This window comes from Leucoraja erinacea, chromosome 5, assembly GCF_028641065.1.
Source record: "Leucoraja erinacea ecotype New England chromosome 5, Leri_hhj_1, whole genome shotgun sequence".
NCBI lineage: Eukaryota > Metazoa > Chordata > Chondrichthyes > Rajiformes > Rajidae > Leucoraja > Leucoraja erinaceus.
In genome coordinates, this window is record NC_073381.1 from 9,975,656 (window position 1) to 9,990,983 (window position 15,328).

Consider the following 15,328-nt stretch of genomic DNA (forward strand, 5'->3'; position numbering starts at 1 on the left):
GGATACGGGGGAAATCCTTTAAAACCGAGATGAGAAAAACATTTTTCACACAGAGCGGTGAATCTCTGGAACTCTCTGCCACAGAGGGTAGTCGAGGCCAGTTCATTGGCTATATTTAAGAGGGAGTTAGATGTGGCCCTTGTGGCTGAAGGGATCAGGGGGTATGGAGAGAAGGCAGGTATGGGATACTGAGTTGGATGATCAGCCATGATCATATTGAATGGTGGTGCAGGCTCGAAGGGCCGAATGGTCTCCTCCTGCACCTATTTTCTATGTTTCTATGAAGGTACCATCTAGGATATGCACTATAATTACTTGCCTAGGTTACGAACAGCTCAAAATTTACCACCAAAAAGGAAAAGGGAAGAAAATAACTGAGAACACCACTATCTACAGGCTCCCCTCTAAATAACATGTCATTCAAACTTGAAAATATAACCCGTTTTCTCACTGTTGCAGAGTCTAGATCTGGAAGTCCCTAACCAACAACACCGTGTGCGATCTTACAATGCATTCAGAAAGTATTCAAACACTTTCGCTTTTTCCACATTTTATTACGTTACAGCCTTATTCTAAAATGGATTAAATTATTTTTTTAAATATCATCAATCTACACACAATACCCCATAATAAATAAGCAAAACCATGTTTAGAAATTTTTGGAAAGTAATTAAAAAGTAAAAACTGAAATATCACATTTACATAAGTATTCAGACCCTTTACTCACAACTTTGTTGAGGCACCTTTGGCAGTGATTACAGCCTCAAGTCTTCTTGGGTATGACGCTACAAGCTTGGCACACTTGTATTTGGGTAATTTCTCCAATTTTTTCTCTGCAGATCCTCTCAAGCTCTGTCAGGTTGGATGGGGAGCGTCAATGCATGGATATTTTCAGGTCCCTCCAGAAATGTTCGAACGGGTTCAACAAATGTTAATTTGTGTTTATTGAGTGTTTATTATTACATGTATGGCTGCCGGCAATGACATTTCGTTCAGACCGAAAGGTCTGAATGACAAATAAAGGATTCAATTCAATTACGATTCAAGTCCGGGCTCTGGCTGGGCTACTCAAGGACATTCACACACTTGTCACGAAGCCACACCTGCGTTGTCTTGGCTGTGTGCTTAGGGTCGTTAACCTGTTGGAAGGTGAACCTCAACCCAGTCTGAGGACCAGAACGCTCTGGAGCAGGTTTTCATCAAAGATCTCTCTGTACTTTGCTCCATCTTTCCCTCGATCCTGACTAGTCTCCCAGTTCCTGCCGCTGAAAAACATCCCCACAGCATGATGCTGCCACCAGCATTCTTCACCGTAGGTATGGTATTGGCCAGGTGATGAGCAGTGCCTGGTTTCCTCCAGACATGAAGCTTGGCATTCAGGCCAAAGAGCTCAATCTTGGTTTCATCAGATCAGCGAATCTTGTTTCTCATGGTCTGAGAGTCCTTTAGGTGCCTTTTGGCAAACTCCAAGCGGGCTGTCATGCGTCTTTTACTGATGAGTGACTTCCGTCTGGCCACTCTACCATAAAGGCTTGATTGGTGGAGGGCTGCAGATATAGTTGTCCTTCTGGAAGTTTCTCCCATCTCCACAGAGGAACTCTGGAACTCTGTCAGTGACCATTGGGTTCTTGGTCACCTCCCTGACCAAGGCCCTTCTCCCCCAATTTCCCAGTTTGGCCGGGCAGCCAGCTCTATGAAGATGGAGGCCACTGTGCTCTTCGGGATCTGCAATGCTGCAGAAATTGGTATATACCCTTCCCCAGATCTGTGTCTCCACACAATCCTGTCTCGGAGGTCTACGGACAATTCCTTCTTCTTCATGACTTGGTTTTTGCTCTGACATGCACGGTCAATTGTGGGACCCCATAAAGGCAGGTGTGTGCTTTTCCAAATCATATCCAATCAATTTTATGTACCACTGGTGGACTCCAATCAAGTTGTAGAAACATCTCAAGGATAATCAATGGAAACAGGATGAACCGAAGCTCAATTTTGAGCGTCATAGCAAAGGGTCTGAATACTTATGTGAATGTGATATTTCAGTTATTTCTTTTTAATCACTTTGCAAAAATGTCTAAATACCTGTTTTCACTTCATCATTCTGGGGTATTAAAATAAGGCTGTAATGTAACAAAACGTGGAAAAAGTGAAGGGATCTGAATACTTTCTGAATGCACTGTATATCAGTACTGCATTGGTTCATACAAGAGATACAAGATACATTTAATTGTCATTTCATGGAAGAGATTCACCAACACTTGAAAGAAATTTGGATGGGTTATTACATTTTGTCTTCTAACAATGCCCTAATCCCATCAATGAATAAAAAGAATAGGTTGGTTGGAAGATAAAGTTAGCATTCATTTTAAACCCACAGGATGCAGTTTCATTACCATCCACCTAACATCATTGTGCATTCGCTCAACGGGAGTAAATTCAACTCTAATGTAAAATAAACACTATACTCAAGCCCAAGTTTCTTAATGGGCAGTTTAGGTTAAAGTTGACCCCTGTGCGTCTAACTACTATAAAAAAAAAGGCTGTGCAGTATTAAAACACAAAACATGAGGAATTCTTTATTTTCTCTCCCTTAATCTCTTCTTACTAGGAAGGGACATACACAAGTTTGAAATGGGGCAATCTATGGTAAATGCTCAGTGGGCTATCTATCACTGATTCTCACATCATGTTATCCTCCAAAAAATGAATGAATCACTGATTTTTATTCTCCTTAAAGTCTGCATCATTCTCTCTGGAATCTCTCAAGGATCTATCCCTGGTCCCTTCCTATTTCACATCAAACCATTTCCTCTTGAAATGATTATACAACAAATGGAAGGAGACGTAAAAAGGTGTATTTTCTTTCTGTGGTGAAGCAGTTATTGGAAGGAGCAACAACAATTTGGTACGATTTACCTAAAGCATCAGCATGTCGCTTGTGCATCTGTCTGGGGTGCAGTCCGTCTGACTGAATGGGCGGGCATATAGCATCTGTGAGCAAAACCAAGGGAAAGAGTTGCGTCAGAACGAATCGTGTCGATAACATATCCCCGAGATAAAGAATCACGTCCCCAGCCTCTTAAAATTATCACGTTATTAAAAATTTGAACTGAGGCTTAGCTATATATAACCTCTAACATAAATAACCATAAAAATCTCATTGAATTTGAGAGCATGCCCATGATGCAGGTATCTACTTCTGTTATCACCTAAACCTTGTGCAGCTGTGATGATCAACGGGCTTCTAGTAGTTAATTATTTCTGATTTTGGAAGGTCTATTGCCTCACATATTGTTGGAAATAACCTGAAATGATCTTTTTCCCTGTTGGTGTGTAGAAGTGGGTGTTTAGAAGGATCATTTAACACAAATTAGCAACCAGGGTGAGATTCATACATTTCAGTAGCCATTAACTGCCGGTCATAAACTATCCTCTGTAATTTAATTAATTTATATACAACATTTCACACGCTTAGGATGCTAAAAGCATTTTATAGCCACAAAGTATTTTGAAGTATAGTTCATGATATCGGCTTAACGGTGTGCTTGCTAAATGGATTATTCATCTCTGGCAGGAGGATGTACGAGTAGAAAATAATAATGAAAAGAAAATGACAACCATCTGGGTTTCGTTCGTCAAATCTGTTTTACTTTGCTAGTTTGGTCTCACATCCCCTTAACTCATCTCCAAAAATCACATCTAATTGTTACAAAGCCAATTACTTCAATACTTTTATTTTCCTGATAATACATTCCATTATTCTATTCCTTTGGTTAAAAAAAAAAGTTGTAACCTACACTGACTTATTTCCAACACTTCAATTTGAGCCCATGATGTCTAAATGTTTCTCAGAGGAATCTTCCTTAGCCTCGTTATGTTTCTGTTTATTTCAATTTCAAATTCTGTTGTCCACATTGATTCCTACTATGAATAGATCCAGAAATAACCACTGCTCAAAGTAATTAATTGCATCACTCCTTAGAAATACATTAATTTTTTTACATTAATTTCAGAGAACGTTTTGTAGATACGTTGAGTTAATCCCTTATTTAACTATAACTATTGAATACTAACAAAATGACTGCTGAATTTTTCTATAGCTAAGGAACAATCATAACACACATATTCTTTTACATAATAAATAATGGAAGGAAAAACGTTCAGTAGAGTTAGTCCCTGGTGAGATAGGCGTTTACAGTCCGAATTGCCTCTGGGAAGAAACTCCTTCTCAACCTCTCCGTTCTCACCGCATGCCAACGGAGGCGTTTGCCTGACCGTAGCAGCTGGAACAGTCCATTGCAGGGGTAGAAGGGGTCTCCCATGATTTGCTCTGGAGTTGCACCTCCTGTTGTATAGTTCCTGCAGGGGGGGGTGAGTGAAGTTCCCATAGTGCGTTCGGCCGAACGCACTACTCTCTGCAGAACCTTCTTGTCCTTGGCAGAGCAATTCCCAAACCAGATGGTAATGTTCCCGGACAAGATGCTTTCCACCGTCGCTGCGTAGAAGCACTGGAGGATCCTCGGAGACACTCTGAATTTCCTCAATTGAATTGAGTCAGAGGGAAAGTCTGAGAGGTCAGCAACAGGTGAAGGAGTGCAGGGATTGGCTGAGGAATTTAATTTGCAAATTGATAAATTGGCAAATTAGGCAATTAATCAGCCAATATAAGCAAGGTAGCTCTAGGGGGAGTGGCCAGACGGGGAGCCTGGCAGGCATGGTGGAGCAGTATGTCTCCTGCAGGATGTGGAAAGACAGGGACACTGCTGGTGCTTCTGGAAACTACACCTGCAGAAATTGTGTCTAGGTGCAGCTCCTGAATGAATGTGTTAGGGAACTGGAGAAGCAGCTAGATGACCTCGGGCCCATCCAGGAAAACAAGAGTTTCCTGGACAGACCTACAGTGAGGTTATCACACCAAGGATACAGAAAGAACAAAGGTGGGTGACTGTGAGAAAGGGAAGTAACTGTGGAGCGCAGGAGACCCCAGTGGCTGTGCCAAATGGAAACAGGTACACCCTTTTGGGAGCTGTCGGGGCAGAGAGGATGCTTCCAGACTGAGCGGCGGACAGGTCGGTGGCTCCTCCCCTAGTGATGAGACTCGACTAGCGAGACCGACGTCGGGCAGAGCCATAGTGGTGGGCGATTCCATTGTCCGAGGAGCAGACAGGAGATTCTCTGTCTCAGAGGGCGGTGGAGGGACAGGTTCTCTGGATGCTTTCAAGAGCGAGCTAGATAGGGCTCTTGAAAATAGCGGTGTCAGGGGATATGGGGAGAGGGCAGGAACTGGGTACTGATTTGGGATGATCAACCATGATCACATTGAATTGCGGTGCTGGCTCGAAGTGCCAAATAGCATACTCCTGTACCTATTGTCTATTCTGTGGCGGCAGACGAGACGCGAGGATGGTCTGTTGTCTCCCTGGTGCCAGGGTTCAGGATGTCATGAGCCGAATTCAGAACATCCTCGAGAGGGAGAGAAGGTGAACAGCCAGCAGTAATTGTGTACGTGGGCACAAACGACATCGGGAAGAAGAGGAAGGACATTCTCCAACATGAGCTCCGAGAGTTGGGAAGAAGACTGAAAGGCAGGACTTCTAGGGTGGTTATCTCTGGATTGCTTCCAGTACCTCGTGCTAGTGAGGACAGGAACAGGGAGATAGGGGACCTGAATGTGTGGCTGAGGGGCTGGTACAAGGAGCATGAATTTAGATTTATAGGCCACTAGTATCTCTTCTGGGGAAGGGGTGACCTGTACAAAAGTGATGGGTTACACCTTAACTGGAGGGGGACCGACATTCTGGCAGGCAGGTTTGCTAGGGAAACACATGTGGGTTTAAACTAAATAGTGGGGGGGGGGATTGACAAATTTGGTGTATAAAGATGGAGTTGAAGGGGAAGTGAGTGCAGGAAAAATTTCAAAAGATTCTCGAATTAATGGGAAGGAAAGTTCAAGAAGGGATAAAAGAGTAAGGTCGAGGCCAATTGCGAGCGGTGGGAGGGGGGACGTGAATACGGAGTCAAAGTGTTCTATATGAATGCGCAAGTATAAGAAATAAAGTGGACGAGCTTGAGGCTCAGAAATTGGCAAGTATGATGTTGTGGGAATTACAGAGACATGGCTGCAAGAGGGCCAGGGCTTGGAACTGAATATTCAAGGGTATACCTCCTATCGAAAAGACAGACAGGTGGGCAGAGGGGGTGGGGTAGCTCTGTTGGTGAGGAATGAAACTCGGTTCCTTGCAAGGGGTGACATAGAAAGTTGATGTGGAGTCAGTATGGATAGAACTGAGCAATTGTAAGGGTAAAAAGACCCTAATGGGACATCATTGGCCCCCAAACGGTAGCCTGGACATAGGGTGCAAGTTGAATCAGGAGTTAAAAATGGCATGTAGCAAATGCTGTAGTTGTTATGGGAGATTTCAACACGCAGGTAGACTGGGAAAATCAGGTTGGTACTGGACCCCAAGAAAGGGGACTTTGTAGAGTGCCTTTATGATGGCTTCTTAGAGCAGCTTGTATTGGAGCCAACCATAGAGAAGGGAATTCTGGATTCAGTGTTATGTAATAAACCGGATTTGATAAAGGAACTTGAGGTTAATGAGCCATTAGGAGGTAGTGACCATAATATGGTCAGGTTTAATCTACAATTGGAGAGAAAGGAAGATCAGAGGTGTCAGTGTTACAGTTGAATAAAGGGGACTATGGGACATGAGGGAGGAGCTGGCCAAAGGTGACTGGAAAGATACACTAGCAGGGATGACAGTGGAACAACAATGGCAGGTATTTCTAGGAATAATACAGAAGGTGCAGGATCAGTTAATTCCTAGGAGGACGAAAGATTCCAAGGGGAGTAAGGGGCGACCATGGCTGACAAGGGACATCAGGGACAGTATAAAAATAAAAGAGAAGTACAACGTAGCAAAGATGAGTGGGAAGCAAGAGGATTGGGTAATGTTTAAAGAGCAACAGAAGATAACTAAAAAGACAATACGGGGAGAAAAGATGAGGTCTGAAGGTAAGCTAGCCAAGAATATAAAGCAGGATAGTAAAAGCTTCTTTAGGTATGTGAAGAAGAAAAAAATAGTTTAGACCAAAGTTGGACCCTTGATGACCAAAAAAGGTGAATTTATTATGGGGGAACAAGGAAATGGCAGATGAGTTGAACAGGTACTTTGCATCTGTCTTCACTAAGGAGAACACAAACAATCCTCCTGATATAGTAATGCCCAGAAGATCTGGGGTGAAGGAGGAATTAAAAGAAATCCACATTAGGCAGGAAATGGTGTTGGGTAGACTGATGGGACTGAAGGCTGATAAATCCACAGGACCTGATGGTCTGCATCCCAGGGTAATTAAGGAAGTGGCTCTAGAATTCGTGGATGCATTGGTGATAATTTTCCAATGTTCTATAGACTCGGGATCAGTTCCTGTGGATTAGAGGGTAGCTAATGTTATCCCACTTTTTAAGAAAGGCGGGAGAGAGAAAACAGGGAATTATGGACCAGTTAGCCTGACATCGGTGGTGGGGAAGATGCTGGAGTCAATTATAAAAGATGAAATAGCCACATATTTGGATAGCATTAACAGGATCGGTCGTAGTCAGCATGTATTTACGAAGGGGAAATCATGCTTGACTAATCTTCTGGAATTTTTTGAGGATGTAACTAGGAAAATGGACAAGGGAGAGTCAGTGGATGTAGAGTTCCTGGACTTTCAGAATGCATTTGATAAGGTCCCACATAAGAGATTAATGGGCAAAAATAGGGCACATGGTTTTGTGGGTAGAGTGCAGACATGGATAGAAAATTGGTTGGCAGACGGGAAACAGAGTAGGGATTAACGCGTCCCTTTCAAAATGCAGGCAGTGACTAGTGGGGTACTGCAAGGCTCGGTGGTGGGACTCCAGCTATTTACAATATACATCAATGATTTGGATGAATGGATTCCAAGTAACATTAGCAAATTTGCAGATGACACAAAACTTGGTGGCAGTGTGAACTGTGAGGAGGATGCTATGAGAATGCAGGGCGACGTGGACAGGTTGAGGAAGTGGGCAGATGCATGGCAGACGAAGTTTAATGTGGATAAATGTGAGGTTATTCACTTTGGTATCAAAAACAGGAAGGCAGATTACTATCTAAACGGCATCAAGTTGGGAAAAGGGGAAGTACAACGGGATCTGGGAGTCTTTGTACATCAGTCCATGAAAGTAAGCATGCAGGTACAGTAGGCAGTTAAGAAAACAAATGGCATGTTGGCCTTTATAACAAGAGTCGTTGAGTATAGGAGCAAAGAGGTCCTTCTGCAGTTGTACAGAGCTCTAGTGAGACCACACCTGGAGTATTGTGTGCAGTTTTGGTCCCCTAATTTGAGGAAGGACATTCTTGCTATTGAGGGAGTGAAGCATATGTTTACAAGGTTAATTCCTGGGATGGCGGGACTGTCATATGCTGCAAGAATGAAGTGGCTGGGCTTGTACACTCTGGAGTTTAGAAGGATGAGAGGGCATTTCATTGAAACATATACGATTGTTAAGGGTTTGGACACGCTAAAGGCAGGAAACATGTTCCCGATGTTGGGGGAATCCAGAACCAGGGGTTACAGTTTAGGAATAAGGGGTAAGCCATTTAGAACGGAGACCAGGAAACACTTTATCTCACAGAGTTGTGAGTCTTTGGAATTCTCTGCCTCAGAGGGCAGTGGAAGCAGGTTCTCTGGGTGCTTTCAATAGAGAGCTAGATAGGGCTCTTAAATATAGTGGAGTCAGGGGATATGGAGAGAAGGCAGGAACGGGGCACTGATTGGGGATGATCAGCCTTGATCACATTGAGTGGCTCGAAGGGCCGAATGGCCTACACCTGCACCTATTGTCTATTGTAATTGTGCCCCGTATCTTTAAAGTTTGCCGCATCACCTTAAAGTTATGCCGTCTAGTATGCCCTTAATATATTCATCCTGAGAAATAGGGTAAATGGTCAGAACCTATCTATGCCTCTCGATTTTATAAATTTCTCGGGATTCCCCACAACCTTTGGTGTTCCAGAGAAAACAATCCAAGTACGTCAAATGTCTCCCTGTGGGTAATACCCTTTTATCTAGGCAGCATTCTGGTAAACCTCCTCTGCACCCTTTCTAAAGCCCCCTTATCCTTCCCGTAACAGGGCAAGCAGAACTGCATGCAAAACTCAAAATGCACTCAAACCAAAATGTTATAAAGCTGTATCAAGACTTCCTGACTCTTATACTCAATTACCCAACTGTTTGCTGTCCCTTTGCCAATATTTCATTCAAACTGATTACTATCCCTCCTACTCTACAATTTTGTTTTGTCAATCAATCTTATGACATATTTAGTCCAATGCTTTTTAAAACGATTCATATAGCCGACACAATTTAATTTTTTGTTGCAGTAGGAGAAGAAAATGCAATTAGGTTATTGAAAGACAATCAGTTGCTTCCAAGTCAATGCTAACTCCTTAATTTACTCAAACCTCTCCAAGTGCCTGTGAAACTTTTTCCCCCAAATTATTGTTTTGTAAACCTTTTTATAACCAATACAAAACTGACTCACACATGGTAACGAAGAATATCCTTTCTTGAGCAACAAAGTTGTATGTATCATTTTCCAATCTCTCCATATTTAAAGATGTCAAAAGACTATTTCAAGCAACCTTTATTTCCACACATTCTTCCCTGGGATACAAGCCACCTGGAACAGGCGACTTATCTACTTCGAGCATACAGCCATTCAGTGCATTCTCCTGTCAATGTTCACCTTGCCCATTAAGTCTAACATCTCTGCTTCTGCTGATATTTATCTGCATTCTCTGCCAATTAATGTCATTGAACATTGTACTCAAGTGCCAGTAAATATCATCTGCAACACAACTAAATTAGAATCAAATTTCACAAAGTATGAATGCTCAAAACATTTCACACCAATGTACTGTTGAAGTCTTGTCACTGTTGCTATATTGGGACTGTGACAGATAATTTATACACTGCTAGCCCCTCAAACAGGTCAGAGATAAATGATGGGTTAACCTGATTTTAGCTACAACCATTTTACGGATAAGCTTAGGCCATGACACCTGCTTTTCTAGCAGTATTAGTTTTAGTTACATTGCATATAAAGTTTAGTTTTATTATCGTCATGTGTATCGAGGTACAATGAAAAGCTTTTGTTTGTGTGCTATCCAGTCATAGACTATACATGATTACAATCAAGTCATCCACAGTGTGCTGATGAAGGATATTGGGTACAACATTTACTGCAAGATAAAGTCCAATTAAATATATTTCAAAGATCAAAGGGAGTTAGATGTGGCCCTTGTGGCCAAGGGGATCAGAGGGTATGGAGAGAAGGCAGGTACGGGATACTGAGTTGGATGATCAGCCATGATCATATTAAATGGCGGTGCAGGCTCGAAGGGCCGAATGGCCTACTGCTGCACCTAATTTCTATGTTTCTATCTCCAATGTGGTAGGTGGGAGGTCAAGATTGCATTCTATCTAATGAGAGGACTGTCAAGTTGCCTGATGACAGCTGGATAGAAACTGTCCCTGAATTTGGAGGTATGCATTTTCAAACATTGTGCCTCTTTCCTGATGGAAGAAGAAAGAGTTGCTGGGGTGAGCCACTGGTCCTTGATTATGCTGGTGCCCTTGCTGAGGCAGCATGAAGTGTGGCTAAAGTCAATGGGAGGGAGGTTGGTTTGAGTCCACAATTCTCTACAATTTCTTGTGGTCTTGGATGGAGTTGTTCCCAAATCATGCTGTGATGCATCCCGATAAAATGCTTTCTATGGCGCATCTGTAGACGTTGGTGACGGTTGCTGGGGACATAGCAAACTTTGCAAGCCATCAAAGGAAATAGAGCTGTTGCTGTGGTTTCTCAAATACAAGTGCAACCTCACCTATGTCTTGCAAAACATAATATCCTAACTTCTATACTCAATGCCCTGCCTGATGAAAGCCAGTGTGCCAAAAGCCTTCTTCACCACCTATATATCTGCACTGCCATTTTCAGAGAACATTGAATTGTAGTCTTAGATCTTAAAATCTTTTAAAAATGACTTTTAAAAATGCAACTATGTTCCTCAATCCCCTATATTCCTCCAGGGATACACTTGATCCTACACTTGACCAGTGTCTCGTTCTTTTTACCGACCAGAGCCTCTCGTCACTCGGGGTTCCTTAATCCGACCTACCTTACCCTTCACACCTCCTGTCCTTGGCTTCCATGTTTTTTTCTGCAGTCACAACCACCTTTACATTTTGTGTACAGGCCTCTATTAAAAACAATTGTCGCAATTTTGAAGAAGGGTCTACAACTGAAATAAAAACCTGCTTTCCTTCATTCACCTTCTAATTATGTACATATTAAAAAATTGAATTTCCAATCATTTCACCTTGCCTCCACTCCCTTGCCTCAACAACGTGCAGTTAAATTTAGGTCAATATCCTCTCTATTGGTCCTGAGTGAGACCACACCTGGAGTATTGTGTGCAGTTTTGGTCCCCTAATGTGAGGAAGGACATTCTTGCTATTTTGAGGGAGTGCAGCATAGGTTCACATGGTTAATTCCCGGGATGGCGGGACTGTCATATGCTGAGAGAATGGAGCAGCTGGGCTTGTATACTCTGGAGTTTAGGAGGATGAGAGGCAATCTTATTGCAACAGATAAGATCATTAAGGATTTGGACATGCTAGAGGCAGGAAACATGTTCCCGATGCTGGGGGAGTCCAGAACTAGGGGCCACAGTTTAAGAATAAGGGGCAAGCCATTTAGAACGGAGACGAAGAAACACTTTTTCTCACAGAGAGCTGTGAGTCTGTGGAATTCTCTACCTCAGAGGGCAGTGGATACTTTCAAGAGAGAGCTAGAGAGAGCTCTTAAAGATAGCAGAGTCGAGGGATATGCTGAGAAGGCAGGAACGGGGTACTGATAGGGGATGATCAGCCATGATCACATTGAAAGGCGGCGCTGGCTCGAAGGGCCTACTCCTGCAAAGCTTTCCTTTCCATCCAGCTCAACAGCAAACAAACTATAAAAACTAATTGCAAATGTTCATCTTTGCAGACATGCCCAATTTACCTTGAACGAACAATGTATTCATATAACAGAAACTGCAAATGCTGGAATCTTCAACAAATAGCCACCTCCAGGGGGAGCATCAGTCTGATGAAGAGTCATGACCTTGAACAACATGAGTTGGATGATCAGCCATGATCATATTGAATGGTGGTGCAGGCTCGAAGGGCCGAATGGCCTACTCCTGCACCTATTTTCTATGTTATTTTCTATCTGTCCGATCAGCCTGAAGAAAGGTCCCGTTCTGGAAGGCTGATTGTCCATTTGCCCCCCACAGACTCTGCCCAACTCCACCAGCAGTTTGTTGCTTTTAAAAAAAATACAAGATACAAGATACATTTAATTGTCATTTGGACCCCTTGAGGTCCAAACGAAATGCCGTTTCTGCAGCCATACATTACAAACACATAGACCCAAGACACAACATAATTTACATAAACATCCATCACATCGCTGTGATGGAAGGCCTAATAAACATATCTCTCCACTGCACTCTCCCCATATAGTACGCTTAACATAGTAATGTTCAAATATATTTTTAGATTAGTGTGGAAAAGGTATTCAGGTACTGTGGTCCTTAACAATCCAAGGCATGGTGCAGTAATTTAAAATCGGACTTCCATAAGAAGCCAAAACTGCAAGAATAAAGATATTGGGGAGGATTGCTGAATGTAGTGTAGTGCTTGTTCAATTCATGTCGTGCTTTTCCTGAGAAATGCTGACAGCCCTTTGAATCCCCACATCACTGTTTGGAAGTTCGGGATTCCCATGTAAGCCCACATGAACACAAAAGTCCCAGACTCCTTGAGCATTGCCATTATATCTCATGGAGCCCTGCATTGCATCTCTGTTTTGTGCAGTATCTACCTCCTGCACCTCTGCAATGCCATTTATTTACAATGGAGAAGAATGACTGCAAGCTGGAGGGGTACATTTTAGGTGAACTACAGTTTTGATAGAATTGCTTTAACTCAAGTGTTTATAAATGTGCTTGGTGTTTTCTTGTGGTTTCACATTAATATTTTTAATGCTATAACTTTTTTTTTATGGCATGTTGAATTTAGCATAAGTTTAGAATTTTTGCTGTTAGAGACATTCTGCAGGCTAATGGGGTCACACACACCTTCCTTCACCAGCCCGTGTGAAATTTTTTAGACAGCGCTCCTCCCCACATGCCTGGTCTAAAAAATTAACATGGTGCAAAGCCAAGGCGAAACAGACACACAACGCGATGAACAGGAAGGTTGGCGCTGTAAAAAGATGGCTAAAGTACAGTGTACGGCAAGTCCTTTAAAAGAGGGGGAGTGAGAAGGAGTGGAGACAACTTTTAAAAGGCCAGAGATACACGGCTGTGAAGCTCAGCGGACATTTAACATTACTGGTCGGTTATCCTTGATTCTGAAAACTACTGCTTATCTTTTTTTCCCCCAATGAGCCAATGAAATTCACCGGTCAGCACCGGCTTCAAACTCAGAGAACCTTCGACCTCCTGGCAACCCATTAGGACCTCCTGGCGACCCACCTGCGGCTCGAGAGTTCTCGCTACTCTCCATGGAGGCACTAATTTTTCAACAAAATTCACGGCAACTAGTTTCCAGAATGCGGGAAGTCCTCACGACCATGAAGTCCTCATGACCACGACCATGCTCCCCGGCAACCACCAGCGAACATGTAGCGACTGCATAACCATATAACCATATAGCAATTACAGCACGGAAACAGGCCATCTCGGCCCTACAAGTCCGTGCCGAACAATTTTTTTTCCCCTTAGTCCCACCTGCCTGCACTCATACCATAACCCTCCATTCCCTTCTCATCCATATGCCTATCCAATTTATTTTTAAATGATACCAATGAACCTGCCTCCACCACTTCCACTGGAAGCTCATTCCACACCGCTACCACTCTCTGAGTAAAGAGGTTCCCCCTCATATTACCCCTAAACTTCTGTCCCTTAATTCTGAAGTCATGTCCTCTTGTTTGAATCTTCCCTATTCTCAAAGGGAAAAGCTTGTCCACATCAACTCTGTCTATTCCTCTCATCATTTTAAAGACCTCTATCAAGTCCTTAACCTTCTGCGCTCCAGAGAATAAAGACCTAACTTATTCAACCTATCTCTGTAACTTAGTTGTTGAAATAGTTTCCTGCAGTTGCCTTAAAGTCGTTTCAGTGGGACAGGCCCATTACTAGGGAAAGGCTTGTATCCAGGGTCCACTGGGAACAAATTTTGATATCAACCACTTTGTATGAAAAACTTCCCACTCAAGTCCTCTTTAAATCTCTTCCCTCTCACAATAAACATTGGTTTTAATACCTGTCATGGGGAAACAGATTCTGTTTATGCCTCATAATTGTACATACCTCTATCAGAACATCCCTGAGCTTCCTTCACTCCAAGTAACACAGGCACAGCGTATCAAATTTCACCTTATAACTAATGTTTTCCAATCCAGGCAATATCCTGTTGAATCTAGACACAAAAAGCAGTTTCCATGCTGTCCTTTCTAAAATCTAAACTGCAACCAAAATGATTTATTCACTAGCCTATCAAGGTATTTTGGCATGAACTTGTACCTCAAGGTCCATCTCTTCATCAACATTCCTTATACTCCTACCATTTACTTACTATATCTGTTCTACTGTTACCTATGTTCCCAAAATGCATTACCTCACATGTCTCTCTCCAAATATTTCACCCAGTTATCAATTTTATCAATATCCTGTTGTGGTTTTAGACAGCCTTCCTTGCTATTGATGCTACTGCAAAATTGTATGTCATCTGCAAACTTACTAATTATTTCTTCAACATTATAGAACCATAGAAACATAGAAAATAGGTACAGGAGTAGGCCATTCGGCCCTTCGAGCCTGCACCGCCATTCAATATGATCATGGCTGATCATCCAACTCGGTATCCTGTACCTGCCTTCTCTCCATACCCCCCGATCCCTTTAGCCACAAGGGCCACATCTAACTCCCTCTTAAATATAGCCAATGAACCAGCCTCAACTACTTTCTGTGGCAGAGAATTCTACAGATTCACCACTCTCTGTGTGAAAACCTTTTTTCTCATCTGGTCCTTAAACTGTGAACCCTTGTTCTGGACTTCCCCAACATCAGGAACAATCTTCCTGCATCTAGCCTGTCCAACCCCTTAAGAATTTTGTAAGTTTCTATAAGATCCCCCCTCATCTTCTATGACATCCATATACATCATAAAGGTTTCCTGGATT

General features: G+C 42.7%; 1 protein-coding gene across 1 annotated transcript in view; it reads right to left on the reverse strand.

Moving 5' to 3' along the window:
* LOC129696925 (collagen alpha-1(XIX) chain-like) overlaps positions 1-15,328 on the reverse strand; it is a 320,031-nt gene that overhangs the window by 286,217 nt on the left and 18,486 nt on the right. Inside the window, exon 3 of the mRNA XM_055635036.1 lies at positions 2,917-2,991. Coding sequence (XP_055491011.1) covers positions 2,917-2,991 — 75 coding nt within the window. The remainder of the gene's footprint in view (positions 1-2,916; positions 2,992-15,328) is intronic.